At 42.0% G+C, this 15,847-nt stretch overlaps 1 protein-coding gene across 1 annotated transcript in view; it reads left to right on the forward strand.

Annotated features, from left to right (window-relative positions):
• The first annotated feature begins 4,813 nt into the window (after positions 1-4,813).
• SLC25A36 (solute carrier family 25 member 36) overlaps positions 4,814-15,847 on the forward strand; it is a 32,120-nt gene continuing 21,086 nt past the window's right edge. Inside the window, exons 1-2 of the mRNA XM_027686197.1 lie at positions 4,814-5,030; positions 14,425-14,595. Coding sequence (XP_027541998.1) covers positions 4,990-5,030; positions 14,425-14,595 — 212 coding nt within the window. The 5' untranslated portion in view covers positions 4,814-4,989. The remainder of the gene's footprint in view (positions 5,031-14,424; positions 14,596-15,847) is intronic.

Here is a 15,847-nt window from a genome sequence, read left to right on the forward strand (position 1 = left end):
TCACTGATCTGTCCAATAGTTTTGGTTAAACCTCTGTCTTGTCTCATCCTGCTTCCTTATTTAAGAAATGGAGCTAAAAATGTATTATTAAACAGATTGATAGAAATGTATTCATAAATTTACAGGACTTTTTAAATCTTTCAAAATGGTCAACTTTTGCTGGGATGGAGTAGAGGTCCTCCAGCTGTTTTACTTTACACCATTACACAAATTCAATTCTACCATTTCTAAAGAGCAGTACAAACACACTCATTTTGTTCGCTTTCAGAATCAGTACATTTTATGAGCTGAAAAACATTCCTTGTAATATCTTGTTATGATTCCAGATGCACAACTTAAAATATGCCCAACTCCTGGCAACAAAAACCCTAACCTTGTAATTTATGCTGATGGCTTTTATCACTCAATCTGAGTTGCACAAGTCAGAAGGCAAGTTATTTATAGGACAATAATGTAGGATTTGGGGGGTTATATGTCTAAAATTCTTTTCCCTTCATTGAAAAGTTCTGTGAACATATAAGCAGAGACAAAAAGAACATTATGTGAAAGCACAAAAACCATCTCCCCAGTTTTGAAGAGTTTACGGAAGCAAACTAGATAAAATATGAGGAAAATGGTATTTAAAGGAAAAAAAAAAAACAAACCCAAACATTTCTTCATCTCTTATAACATGTACTAAAGAAACCCATCCAGTTTCTTCCCAGAGGTTTACTTTAGATCTAAATTTAACCCCTCTGCCAGGTCTTCATTAGCAATAATGAAGCAGTTTGATTTCTCTGTGTCATTAATAAGTCTCATTTCTAAGCCAGATATATCAGGAAATTAATGCTGGCTGTTTAACAAGCTGTACTTCACCCATTTACACTCTGTTACACTTTGTAACACCACTAATTCTGGCCCTGCAACAGAATAGGTATTAAACCCTGGAATGCCGTGCCTGTTGGGGGCATATTCCTTCTCCACTTCCACCTCACTCCCGATGCAGTGCAGGATACTCAACTTTATTCCTTCTGAAAGGGATACAGGAGAACTTCAAACACCCTCAGGATAGCCCACACCAAGTGCACTTACACAAAACATTACTTTGTGAAATTTAAAGAAAATATGCTTTGATCTAGCAAAAGAAAAGTGCTCTGACAGTTTCTCAAATCATAATGTTGAGTTCCTAGAAATATTTAAAAAGGAGAACATAAAGTTAGTGGTCATAATTTTGGGACTAGTCTAGATTCATTTGTTCTTCTAGAAGCTCTTGAAATATTAGGAAGAACAAAGGAAGTGAATAAAAATTTAACTTTCTAGGCTTGAATTCTGAGTATTCATAGTTTATTTTCTACATCTTACCATTCCTGACCACATGGATTTAAATGGAATATCTTAAGACATCTCCTCTGGCTTCTCATGACATTTGGAGACAAGTGGTGAATGGGACAGTCGTTTGAAGAAGGCATAAAGGAGATCCAGATAAATTTCTGTGAGCTTGGTCAGGAAAAGGAATAATGTGTCAGATAAACAGAGCATCAGAGAATGCTAAATATTTTAAAATAGGTTGCTTAGTACAAATATTATTTCACAGGGGGATTGTTTTCTATTGTTTTATGTGGGTTAACCTTGGCACTGTTAAAAGATGCCGAATGTTTGTTTAAAGAACACTATAGGGTAAATAAAGCCATGACGACACTAAATCTGTTTCAGATGTGAAATTGTAGTCTCATTTCCTGTATATTTTAAACTTGTGAAATGTGGTCATATAAATATTAGAAAAGGAGAGGGTCATTATAACCACAATAATAAGAACATGAATCCAACACGGTAGTTTTGAACAAATGCAATTTTTAGAACCTAATTGAAAAATGGCAGCAGAGATTCTGCTACATGGGAAAAATATTTTATCCCACCTTAGGCTGCTATAAACGAGCAGAAAAAAACCCAAGTGAATCAGGTATTCTAATGTATTCTATAGCTCTTTTTTTACACAGAAAGCTACTTGTGAAATTTAAGAAAGGGTATTTTGTGTTCAAGGACTACCAGATAAAAAGTGCAGCACATGGTATGTGTGTCCTGAGAAAAATTCAGAGACAGAAAACACAGAAACAAAGGGTTTATTTTTTTATTACATTTTTTTCTCCTTGTTGTCACTTTGTTGAGTCCTACTACACATTTGGTTTACACCAAGCAGAACATGAAAAGTAAACCCCAAACCCAACAAAACAAGTTCTTTTTAAAATTATTATTTCTAAGGAATCAAGGGGTGAAAAAGACAGAAGATTGAGTTACTCAGGTTGTGCAATAAAATTATGGAGGAAAAATAGAATCTTACAAAGACTGGGATGAAAAAAATCTTTTGAAAATGGGACCTCATGCAATTTGGATGCTTTTATTTACATTCTGAGCTCTCAAGAGTGATTGCACAAGGCATTTCGTCTCCACGTTTACTTCTCCCCTATGGATGAAAGGAGAAATACACTGTAAGAATCCATATCCATCAAACATTATGGGATATGCTGTCGAATAAGAGAGTCCAGCCTAGCAAGGAGAATAGAAGTAGTAGTCAGCTCTCAAGGAATATTGCAAAATGATTTTGAATCAAAATGTTTCAGACTCCTAATAAAAATTGAAAATATATTAGTTGAGGCCTGTTAAGTATTTCAATGGAAAAACTAAAGTTTCTATAAAAAGATACAATTAAAAAAGATTACATAGTATCTAATTACATAAATAAAATGTTTCAGTAGCACTACTTATTCTAGCTGTTCCATAAGTATTCATGAAAATAATCACATTTACATTTTTTCATTTCTCTCAGTGGAAGCCATAAGCACTAGATGAAGTTAAAAGCTCCCAGATTAGGTGTTCACCTACACAGAGACAAAATGAAATAGAGCCTTTATTTGGTATTTAATCTTCTTTTGAGTTTTCTGGGACATGTGCTCGCTGGATGGTATCACATGGCCTGCAGAAAACCCATCTTCTGTTCCCTCTTAAGCTACTGCTGAGGGAATTGGAAAAAAATTGAACTTGTGACCTCACACTAAGTACTTCTTATATGACCGTCTTTCATGTAGCATTTAATAAAGTCACTGGTGGAGTTTTCCAGTACCCTCAAAATTTTTAATCTGTTTTAATTAACCTGAATATATTTACTCTTTTCCCCATGACAACTTGTGCCAAGCAGCGCATGATCCTTTCGCACTTTTTGAATGTTAAATTTAACATATCTCATGTACATGCACCAGGCTTGTGAAAGTCTTGCCTGTTTTTCTGTTTTGGAACAATTATCAGTCATTTGATCATTAGTTCCAACTGCATTCTGTGAGGAGTAGCAACGCAGAACAGAAACTGCAAAATCGTTGTCCTACTTTTACTTGTCCCAGTTCAGTGTAACAACTTTCTCCTCCAGCACTCCCACATCTCACACTTCTCCCACCCAACCTCCTCCTTAAATCCCACCTGTCTTGCAAAATCTCACTTCACATTTCCAGCTTATTATTCTTCCACATCAGCTCACCTGCTCAGAGAATGCATTCCTGTTTTATTAGTACACAAATAAAAAATTGTTGTGCTATTATGAGACAGTTGCTTATATTTTGGAAGATTTTTGTATTTATTGTGTGGATATTCATGAAGATTTTAGTTAGCCATTTATCTGCTTTTAGGTGCTTAGATTTTCAAAATATTAATCCTGACAACATTTTTATACGTGATGTTAAGTATTTGCCTGTTTAGCCTTATTTATTTTCCCTTATCTGTGTATTTTTGAGGAAAAACAAGCTGAAAGTTGCTCAGTGAGTCAGGATACTCACTTTGGAAACACATGCAAGGGGCCAGTGTTTGGGTGATGTTTGAGGGGATGCATTGCTTTAGGAGCTGAGGGTATGAGCTAGAATTTGAAAACAAGAGGAAACAAAACATAAGGGTACCACACACGTTACTAATACCACTGCTTGGGGTGCTGGAGGCACTGGGGCTGTTTTTCATACCCCTTTCCCACACATTTTCTGCAGGAGCTGGATGTGCCTTTTGCTCAGGGCCAGCCCAGGGGCACGTTGTGAGCCCAGGGAGCTGCAGGTACAGGATGGGCCAGGTCCGAAGGGACCATAGTGGGACATCCGCTCCCACCTCCCTGCTCCAGCAGGGCCATCCCAGAGCACAGGGCACAGGATTGCATCCAGGCGGTTCTGGAATCTCTCCAGTGAGGGACACTCCACAACCTCTCTGGGCGATCTGTCCCAGTAAAGAAGTACAGTAACGAAGCTCTTCCTCGTGTTCAGGTGGAGCTTCCTGGGCATCAGTTTCTGCACCTTGCCCCTTGTTCTGTTGGTTGGCACCACCGAGCAGAGCCTGGCTTTGTCCTCTTGGCACCCCCGCTTTAGATACTTATACACACTTATAACACCCATTAGAAGGAAAAGAAAAAGGCAAGGGGAGGCAGGGACACGACAGCGCCGGTCCCGCTGTATCTGCGCCACGACCGCACGGCGTGAGGAAGAGAGAAACGCGCTCGCTCCCCGCCCGGCTTATGAGGCAGCGCGTGCGGTGACGTCAAATCCCGCGCAGCCAACGGCCACCTCTGTTTACTTCGGGTGGTGTTGCATATTCATGAGGCAGGTCCCGCTCCTGTGGTGACGTCACACCCCGCAGCCAATAGCCGTGTCTGTTTAGCCCAAGGGACTCGTTGCATATTCATGTCATGCATATTCATTTCGGTCACATTCCGTGCCGCAACGGCCGCGGCGGGAGGAGCGGGAGGCGGTTCCCGGCCCGGCCCGGCCCCCCCGCACAGGGAGCGGCGGCCGCGGCCCGTGTGTGTGCGGGGCCCCGCCAGGCGATGGAGGCGGAGCCCGCCGGGCCCGTGTGGGTGCGGAGCTAGTAGCGGGAGGCGGAGCCCGCCTGGCCCGTATTTAAGCGCAGCCCCGCCGGCTGCGGCGCGGTGAGCGCGGGGCGGAAGCGCCCGGCACCTTTTTTTCTCTTTTCCGGGCGCAGGCGACGAGGATGAGCCAGAGAGACACCCTGGTGCATCTCTTCGCCGGCGGGTAAGTGAAACAAGGCACGGGCAGGGATCTTCCGGCTTTCCCGTCCCTATTCCTGGGCCGCAGGTCCGGCCCAGCGCCCGTTGCCGCTCGGCCTGGGAGAGGGGGCGGTGGCCGCGCCTGCGGCGGGACCCGCTGCCTGGAGCCCTGGGGTGTCCCGGGAGGGCCGTGCGGGGCTGCCCCACTCCCTGTGCCCGAGGGTCCGGGGGGGCCGCGTTCCGCTCCCCGCCCGCTGCCCTGAGGCCCTTCCGGGCTCACCGCGCGCCTTCGGGCCCAGCCCTGGGAGCGCTCGGGCCTGGGGGTTGTGTTGTGTCGCGGGTGGAGCGCTGGGGTGGAGGTTTCTCTTAAAACCAGCGCCGTTCCCAGGGTTTGTCCCTTATCCGGTGTTTCCGTGGAGAAGCCCGCTCTGATGGGCTCTGTATCGCGGAGGCTGCCCGGGCACGCCCGGTGCCTCGGCGGGCTGGGAGTGCTCGGCCGGTCCCGCTCGCGTCCAAGGGCCGCTGCGTCCCTGGAATGTGTTCCAGCGCTCCGGGCTGTGCTGCCTGGCACGGCCCTGCAGCGTTCCACCTACGAAGGCAGAAGGAGTGGGAGGGAAGAATGAAGCTAGAAGTAAAGGTGTGTCCCCTGTAGCTTTACTTAGGTTTGAGGTAACTCTTGTACCTTCGCAGGTGTTTGGTCTCGCTGTCTTTTTCATCCGCAAAACGCACGGGATGTATGTGGTTACGCAGCCTGTGGCCCTTCCCGGGACGGGGTGGGAAGGACACCTGGCTTAAAAGGGAAAGCTGGGGATCCTAATTGGCTTGACTGTAAAAGCGTGTTTGGGGAGCGAGTGTGGCTGTGCGGAAGTGGGAGTGACACACCGAGAACGTGCTTTTTATCCCATGGGAGAGCTTGGAGCTGTGATTTCCATTTGTGCTCTTCATTGACAAAAATGAGCTCACTGCCTCTGGACTGGGTGTTTGATGTGGAACAATAATGTATTTACTCTGACTAGGTCTGGGTGAATTGGATTACTCGTAGGCACCTTCTCTGCTTCTGGCACATTTTGTAGGTTTGTGCACATTATGCACCTGGTCTATTGCTTCTGTGGGGGCTTTTTCAACCCCTTAATTTCTGGCATTCTGTTTAAGAGGAGAGTGGTTATGCAGCAGATGGCAGATATAGTAGCATATAATTTTTTTCTTAAGACTTCACATCCTTGTAAGCACTTCAAAAAAGCAATAGAAGGAGTTCAAGAAAGACAAGGATCTGCTGCAGAGGGTCCAGCAGAGGCCACAAAGATGATTAGGGATGTGGAGCATCTCTCTTATGCGGAAAGACTGTGGCAGCTGGGCCTGTTTAGTTTAGAGAAGAGATAAATGAGAGGGGATCTCATTAATGCATAGAAATATGTCATGGGGTGTCAAGAGGACAGTGCCAGACTCTTTCTGTGGTGCCCAGTGACAGGGCAAGGAGCAGTGGCCCTAAACTAAAATATAAGAAGTGTTCCTCATTAACATGAGGAAGAACTTCTTTATGTTGAGGGTGGCAGAGCACTGGAACAGGCTGCTCAGGGAAGCTGTGGAGTCTCCCTCTCTGGAAACGTTCAAAACCCACCTGGATGTTTTCCTGTGTCACCTGTTCCAGGTGACCCTACCTGGGCAGGGAGGTTGGACTGGGTGGTCTCCAGAGGTCCCTTCCAATCCCAGTTATTCTGTGATTCTGTGAGTGATGCTCACTTGATAGCTCTGCACAGGGGGGATTACTGGGCAGAGTTGTGTGTAATGTCACAAACAGATTTACAAACCTGAAACTTAAGACCGGATGAAGATTGCTCAACTCAGCTGGTTCATTCCTATTTTCTGCAGAGGGCTCTGGTCTGTGGTGAGCTGCTGCCCAGATGGGTCAAGGGTTACTCTGTGAGGAAAAGGCTGAGTGCAGTTTCCTCATGTGCATGTGCCAGCCACGTGTTTCCTGTAGCCATAGTCCAGTCAAGCTAACAGTTTATATTTGGTCTCATTTAGCAGTAGAAAAGTTTTCAGGGTCATCTCGTGACTTTGCAAATTTGGTGCGCTACAGATCACCTGAGTGATCTTTAGCCTTCAGTGAAACTTAAAAAGCAAGGAAACTTTGTTTTCCTTTACATTGTACTGGAGTCTCTGTGAAAACAACATGAATATCTCAATCTGCTTGGGTTTTTTTGTAGTGTCCAAGTTCATTCTTTAGTTCCTGCTTTCTAAAATGAAACTAACAGGTGACATTGCTGGTTTAGTAACATAGATGGGGCCATCCTGGGATTTCTCTGTAGCTGCCTAGGCTATAGCTTTTTTTTTTTCATATCTTCTGTTCTTCCATCATCTAGTCACGAAGCAACTGTTGTGACTGTAGACAGCATGTTGGTAGTGTAAACTCAGGTGCTTTTATTCCAAATGAAGAAGAAATCAGTTGAACATTCTCAATCCTTAAATTACAAAGCCTTGTGATTGAAATGTAGGCTGTAGATTAACATTTTGGTTCAAGTATGTAAGTGATAGTTAAGTGCTCTTCTAGTTCACAGAATCACAGAACATATGGCAGGTTGGAAGGGACCCATAAGGATCATCAAGTCCAACTCCTGGCCCTGCACAGAGCTCTCCCCAAGAGTCACACCATGTGCTGGAGAGTATTGACTCCTTAAAAAAAGAGTAGTAGAAACCCTTAATTTTTTGCTTTATAGGGAAAATTAATATGTTTTGGATGTACCTGCTTGCAATGATAATTGGTATATTGAATAAAAATTCAGGTGTTGGCTACAAAAATGATATTCAGGTTTTCATGATTTTTTTCTTAATTTCCAGAAAGCTTATGACAGTAATTCTGTATCATACAAACTTCCCTCAGAGCAGTGAACTTGCCTGAGTGTTTCCTCAGCAAAAGGAGGGACCATTTTGGGTTTGGAGGTGTGTTCAGCTGCTTTTCTGAGTTAACAGTTGGGTAGTGTCAGGTTTGCTTCTTCTCTTCACTCCTGTGTTTCCTGCAGAAAGTTGGCTGTTTTCTAGTTTAGAATGTGAGGGAGTGTAGGGAGGAGTCTCTTTATTTGTCTTGATTATAGAACTGTCTCAAATTGGTCTGTCACTGAAATCACTCTGATGGAGGTGCAGAAAATGTATTTAAGATAAATCTTTGAATTCTCAGAGATCAGGCACTGTTAAAATTATGAAGTAAAGGTGAAAGACTCTTGGGGTTTTCTGATTAAAAAGATAATAATAATCTGTAGTGGGTATTGTGATGATAGGGACTTTTTTATGCCCTTTCAGAAAATAGCCACTTGAGTCATAACAGACTTGTCAAGCACTTAGCTCCTCTCTGCCCTAACATCCATTCCTGGTATGGAAACCTGGATGTCTTTCAGAATGAGTGAGAAGAAGGTTAGTACCTTCCTGTCCAAACTTGGCTATTTTTATATTCAGATATACTTCTGTGTGGAATAAGACAGTTTGATTAAAGCTTGGGCTTTGCTCCATGGAGTTATCAAATTGTGTGAAAATTGTGGTCAGTATTTGAGACACTGTGCCACTGGTATGTTTCTCATATTTCTTTCTAGATGCAGATGCTTGGAGGGGTTTTTACTTAACACAAATGTTATTGTAAATGTTTATTTCCCCTGGCTCCTAGTAGAAGCTACACTGTTCATTCCTGATGTTTGTTTTGGATAACGGAACCAAGTGATGCTTGATCCCCTGGTGCTGTTTTTCCTGTTTTCACTTGTAGGTTTCTATGTAGCAGCACATCAGGGGATTTTATTTTTATGCTGTTAATTAGAAATAGCAAGTTTGATTAGTATTTTTAGTTTAAGGATGTGAGTTTATCTCACTTTTTTTTTCTGTTAGTAAAGAAACATAATTGGTGAATAAGGGGCTTAAGGGTTTCTGGCTGCCAGTGCTCCTGGACACTGTATTAATACTGAAGATGGAAATGCTTATAGTCTGCGAGTTGAACAGTATAATAACAGGAAAACCATGAAAATTCATGTTTAATGAGGTACATTCTTGCTTGTTCTGAAGGCTGTACTTGCTAAAGCCCTTATATGTCATCAAAAGACTGATACTGCAGACTTAATATCCAAACTTGCAATTTAGTTGATGTGAAAGTTACTCTGGTCCTAAGATGGCTCCATGAAATTGCTGACGGATTTGGGACCTGAATTTACAGTGATGAGATAGGAAGGAGTTCTGTTTGCAAGAGGCTTGGATACCTCTTTTTTTTTTTTATTTTTGGCAGAATGTTGAGCTCAGTTTTCTTTTCTTTTGACAGCCAGTATTTGTATGGAACTTCCATTTTCATGCAGGAAAGATAGATAGCTTGTAAAATACATGAATGAATGTAGACCTGAGATAACAGGGTCAGGGGTTATCTTCAAGTCTTTGAGGTTGTGGTTACAAACACTGTGAAAGATGAATCTGAGACTGACACCATGCAGCCTTGTCTTTTATTTTTATAAAATATATAATTGTTTCAAGGAATAAAAACATTCTTGCACTGAAAGTTTAAGTTCTAGGTCCGCTGACACTGACACTGGGATATTTAATCTCCTTTAGAGCATTTACAGACAGTCCATTGCCTGGATTGGAGACCCTCATCCATGCTGGAGCTCTCTGCTCTTACTTGCAGGTGTGAAAGGTAACAGTAAAAGATACTGAACTACTCTGGACAAACACAGTGACTCCTTAGCAGATACCTTCAACTTGGAATAATAAGAGAAGGCTTTCTTATGCAGCCGTCTCTGCAAATAGAACCTGGGATTTGAATGCCAAGTAGGTTTAGGTTTTTGAAGCATGTGCATTTTTCTTTCCTTGCAGCATCACACAAATAATACACATCTGTCTGGGGAAAATGGTTGTCAGAACTGTCTGTGTTCAACTACCAGCAGAGCTTAAAGCCCAGTAGATCCAGGTTTGTTTCTGTTAGTCTGGTGAGGTGATGGACTTCTAAATGCACATTAGGGATCAAATTAAATGTGTTGTGGGTGGGGTGTTTGGGGCTTTTATTTCCATGGGTGCTGTCTGGAATAAGCTATAGTTTAGGTGAGTGTTGTCATCTCCCTAGGTTCTTCTGTCCAAGAGATGTCCAGTATACAACTGTTCTTAGTTTTGCTGTCTTTTAAGTTTGTCATGATCCTGCAGGTTAGATAATAACTACATGTCTCATGATGTACATGAATCTGTTTCACTGAGCACCATGTCTCTTAAACTGCACAAGAAGGCTCAAGTTGAAGACTTAATTCTCTAACTTGACAGTGTTAATAGTGGTGGGATTTTGGTTTTCCTTTTTTTTTTACCAGTGTGTTTATTTTTATGGATTTACCCATTGATCTTTGGGTTTCTACCCTTCAGTTTACTTGGGCCCTACAGGTGGTTTCTCATACCCTTTTATGATCACGTGTTTCTGATTAAAGCTTTGTGGGTGTTTTTATACTCACTTGGCAAAGCTGAAAAAAGCTTGTAGTAAACGTTGCTTAGAGGCATCTAGGATAGATAAGAGGAGCAAGTGGTCTTCTGAACAGCATTTGTTAGAAAGTGCTATAAAAGTTCAGACACAGAAGTGTCTCAGGTGTTTCCATTTTTCACTTGCCATTTACACTCTGTCAGCAGGAATGTATTTGCTCACCTATTTACTCTACCAGGTGAAACCCATCTAATCCTGGAGAAAAATTTACACACTAGCAAGTGTTCTTACAAGTCACAGTTGTTGGGGCCTAGTGCATGACTGGAGATACTGAAGCCCCAGAGTGGTTTTAGGTAGTAAAAATGTCTGAAGTGGTTCACAAAATCCCACCTGTGTTATGAGGAGAAGAAATCTAATAATTTTCTAACTCTTAAAAAAATGTTTTTCGCAACTGTGCTAGCCCATAATTTGTGTTAAACCACAAACTAAAAAAACTCCCCTTAATTTGAGCTGGTGAGGAGGGTAGTAGCAAAGGTGGCAGCAGTCTGCTGGCAATTTATAGAACACTTGGAAGCTGGAGCTGCTGGCTGGCTGCTAATGACCTGCCAGGACTTGGAGCACAAAACATAGCTGTCTCTTTGACAATATTTCCAGTAGTGTGTTAAATAAGGAAGGCCAGAAATATATTTCTAAGTAAAACACACTGTCATTGCTGCTGGTGATGGAGCAGCTGGTATTGCTTCTTAAAAGTTGCTTATTTGTACAGAGTGCATAGTTCTTGAATTGTCTCTCTTCTTTATTTACCCACAAGCTCTGTTTACTGACAGTTCCTCATAAACAGGTTTTTGTCAAGCCTTGCAGTGTTTATCTTAAAGGTCAAGTGAACTAGACAAGTCAGAGTAGTTACTGCATTATGCCTTCATTTAGTGGTTGTTCAAACTCAGTGGATCTTGTGACCATTGAGAAGGTCTGATTCCTCAACATACCAAGGCCTTTTCTTTCACTCCTTCAGTTCCAGATGTTATCTCTATTATATGGGACTTTTTAAGGGCTGGGAAAGTGGACTATTAGACTTTGACAGAAGTAGAAATTGGGGATTTTTCCAATACTTGAGTGATACAGAATCGTGTAGCGCTATGAAACTTATCTGCTTTCTTCAACTCTAAGTAGCAGTTTGAGATCTTGAAGATAGGGGACAGAGAAGAAGTTTAATTCCAACTGTCATTAGTTAGTGGAAAACATTGAAAATGCTCTTGGGTTCAACTGAATCATCTTGAATCATCAACCCAACCAAAGAAACCACCCAACAACACAACAGCAAGAAGCTGCCAAGGATGCTAATTATTTGAAGTTACTTGAATGGCAGAATGTAATGCAGGTAAAGGCCCTTAAAGGGAGGCAGGTGATCTGCTGCTTCCTTATGATTGCAGGTAAACATCCATTGGTTGCCACTGACAAGTGCTTGCTGTAAGCAGACTTAAAAAGAGCAAACATTGAGTAGCTGTGTATCTGCCCTCTTCCCCAGTAATCTCATAATCCATTGTGGAGTGAGTTGTGTCTGACCCATCCACAGTGAATGTCTGGCAGAAGTGCTGCTGCAGTCAGGCATCCCCTGTGATTTGGGTGTGGTGCACGGGAGCATGCAGGACACAAGCTCCAGGGCAGCATTAATCTTCAACTTTGGAAGATTTTTCTGGTGAGGTGTATTCTGGTGTGAGGTAGCTGGGGAGCATTAGGGGCTTCAAATTCCAAGCCCTGTTCAAGAATGTAGGCCGTGGGGTTTTTTGTTCTACTTTCTTCCCCACTTGTGTGGTATTTATCTCTTATCATACTGTGTGCTTTCTCTTGTGATTACTGTTGCTCAAACTCAAGTTCTCATGTAACCTGCCCAAAATCAAATGCAGAAAGATTTTCAGGACAGTAAGCTCAAGGGAGTTGGAAATGGAGAGATTGCAAGAAAGGAAATAAACTCTAAAGCCAGCTTCCTACATTGCCTGCTCAGGCACGTTACCATAGAGTGGTGTCTGCTTTGGACTGCAGAAAATACAGTAACTTGCTGTCGGCTCAGAGCTTTAGAGCTTGAGCATCTTCATGTCAAGTTGTTTTGAGGGCTGGTCTATCTGTGGCTCTCGTGTGGTGTTCACATTGTGAACCTTCACATGTTAAAAGCTCCTGCTGTGTCCAGCACTGGCTAAAATAAATCTTAGCACATCTATCCTGTCTTTCTGCAACTCTGATTTTAAAATATGATTAGAAGCAAGTGAATTGCTCACTCCAAGCATGCTACTCCAAGATATGTGTCAGTCTTTAACTGTGAGTGCAACACACACTGAAAGACTGGGTCATCCTCCTGCCATAATACTTTTTTTCCAGACTGACAAAGAAACTTGATGTCTTTCTTCAATTAAACCTTGGAAGAGTAGACACCAGACTAATGTTGGAGTTAGAGATGGGCAAGATGCCTTTAGGCTTAGTAATAGGACACCTCTAGGTCACTAGGTTTAAATGGAGCATTAAGTGAACATCATGAAATGCTATCCTACTTTGCAGCTGTACTGTCAGTTCAATCCATACAAAAAGATTACTTACTTAGAATGCAGTGCTGTATTTTTGTATTCTCTGCAGTAGAAGAGTTATCAGTCTACCCACCTATAAAAACTTATAGGAAATCTTGAGTCTTAGCTGTTACTCCTAATTTGGACTGAACTCTCCTTTGCATTTTGGAAAACATTACTTTTAAAAGATTGTTGAACAGGCTTACAGCTTTTTAAAGGTTTTGGGGGTGTTTGAGCTTCTTGTGTTAGAAAAGAAATAGCTGATAATTATGTTGTCAGAATCAAACACCTCCAGTTATTACAATGGGGAAGCAAATGCTGGGCCCTTTGAATATTGTACAAATTGTGTTTATGTGTTAATGGATTTCAAACTGAGTTGTTAGCACTAATACTTGAATTGAAATCTAGGTTTACTTGTTGGGATGGATTTTTTGATTGCTTTTTTTAAAGGATATAGTGTCCTGGTCATTATTCTAAGAAGGGTGTTTAGCAATGTTAAGAATGCTGATTGCTGAAAAGGTTCAAGGAAAGTGTCAGGGGCTTTTCTGTAATGGTAATGTAAAGGCATTTGGGGCTGTCTTGGAAATCAGAATTTGTGGATTTGGTATTTTTCCCTCAGAGGGTGTATTTAAACAGATAGGAATGCAGATTTTAATAAGCAAGTAATGAATCAGCACTAGAAGAATCCTCTGAGCGGGGCTGTGCAAAGGCAGTGTGTTCTTGGCTGTGTTCTGCTCCAGCAGCATGGCAGGAACTGCACTGTCAGCACAAGTTGTGCACGTCTTGCCTGGACTTGCTCACAGGAACAGACTGAGGCAAAACCTACAAGTCTTTACCTGCTCAGCCCCTCAGGCTCTTTGGTCTTCCCAAATTCTACTCTGTAGTATCTTAGTCTGCCTTGCTGTACTGGCAGAACTTGGGAAACACTCAGGAAATCACTGCATTCATGGTACAATGCCCAAAATACAAATGGGGTTTGGAAGATGTTATTTGATTGCCATGGCACAGATTTTACCAGGTTTTACATGTAGCCCTGTGTGCATAGTGCATAAATCTGTTCTACCCTTAAGGATTTTTGGCACCTTGTTTGTGGTCAGGAATGCACTAAACATTAAAAAAACCAGTTAAAATTTACCATAAGAAGTTAAACATTTCAGCTACTGAGCTACTTTCCAGGGCTGATTTGAACAGCATGTACTGAAGACTGTGCTCCTTCACCACTTTTTGTCTGTTTAATTTTTCACTCTAACTTGTGGGGTTAACAAACTGACTTAACAGCTTGCTTGCCTTCAAGGGCAAATAGCTGCAGCACTGTCATACATGTTCTGGTTGGTTCACTACCTTTTGCAGTTTGACTATATTATAATGCTAATTCTATGTGAATGTATCCCTCAGTTTCTTTGCAATTACAAATGTAATGAGCCTGTTTATTTTTGCAGATGTGGAGGTACTGTTGGTGCAATTCTGACATGTCCACTGGAAGTTGTGAAGACACGATTGCAGTCCTCCTCTGTGACTCTCTACATCTCTGAAGTTCATCTCAACACTGTGAATGGTGCTGGTGTCAACAGAGTGACCAGAATTACTCCTGGACCTCTCCATTGTTTGAAGTGAGTGTGCATGTCACTAGGTTTTGGGTTCATTTTGGGGAAGAGAGAAGTGTTTTGGACAAATCTGTATGAAAGACTCAGAGTATTGTCTGTCATGATGTTACCATGAGATGACTTTCCGTATTTTGCCTTTTAACTGTAAGTTTCACATTCCAATTTTCTGAATGTCCTTCATGCTTGAGTTTGTATCATGAATCAGCCAGAGCACATATACCTTGTACAACACACAGCTCTAAACTGGATCCCCAAAATTCACTGGGAGCACTGTAACACTTAAAGCCAGACTCTCACTCTCATCCTGAAAGTGTTATCCAAGTCCTGGAAGTTACTGAATATGGAGGCAATGAAAATTAATTCAGTTTCTTAGTTTCTTTCAACTTTCACCACTCCATACACTTTTCAGCTTTTGAATATCTTCTGGTGGATGTGTGACTAGTAACATTTTTTTTAGAACTAATAAGAAATAGGTACACCCAGCTTCTGCAAAGGTCTAGGATGTCTTGTTTGCATGATGCCTCACTGAAAGGTGACTGACTGCCTCTCTTCTCCTTGCCAGCAGTGCTTGTGTATTTCAGGAGCCAGCAGAAAAGTTATAAGGCCATAGTTAAAGTGCTTGTACAGACTACAGGCAGAGTTCACTCGAGGGGACTCAAGCTAGCCGGTTAAGGGCAGGAGAGGTACCTTCAATATCTGGGAATGAGGGGACACTTCCTGGAGGAAGGCTAGAAGCCTGCTATGCTTTAAAAGGATCCCTAAAGCCAAAAATAACTTGAGTATTCCCAGGAAGTGAATTCAGACTGAGGCAGAGGTAGTACATGATGACCTTCATTGGTGGGGCTTGTTTGTTGTGTTAGTTTGTTTTTAACAATTGTCTTCTTACATGTGCTGTTTATCTGTCATACAAGAATGTCTCTTCTGCTGCTTTTGTTCTTTGCTTAGATGTGTTTTCTTTCAGGTCTTTATCAAACAACTGAGATGCAAAGTCTGGATTTCAAGTTCTTTAAATACACTAAATATGAAAAAAAAATGCCAAATAACGTGGCAATGGACTGTGACAATAAAAATACAGAGGTGCAGGACAGAATTACTCCTGTTTAAGGTGCTAGAGCTGTTTAGTGGGGAAATAAAACAGGATTCCTCTGTCACTCCCATACCCTTACTGTCACTTGATTTTTTTGTTTGTTTGTTTGACTTACGGTTGTCAGAGTTTGGTTGTCTTAGTAAATTCAGTGCAGTGCTCCAAGGCTCTCAA

The sequence above is a fragment of the Neopelma chrysocephalum genome, unplaced genomic scaffold (genome assembly GCF_003984885.1).
Source record: "Neopelma chrysocephalum unplaced genomic scaffold, ASM398488v2 Primary Assembly neopelma1_70, whole genome shotgun sequence".
NCBI lineage: Eukaryota > Metazoa > Chordata > Aves > Passeriformes > Pipridae > Neopelma > Neopelma chrysocephalum.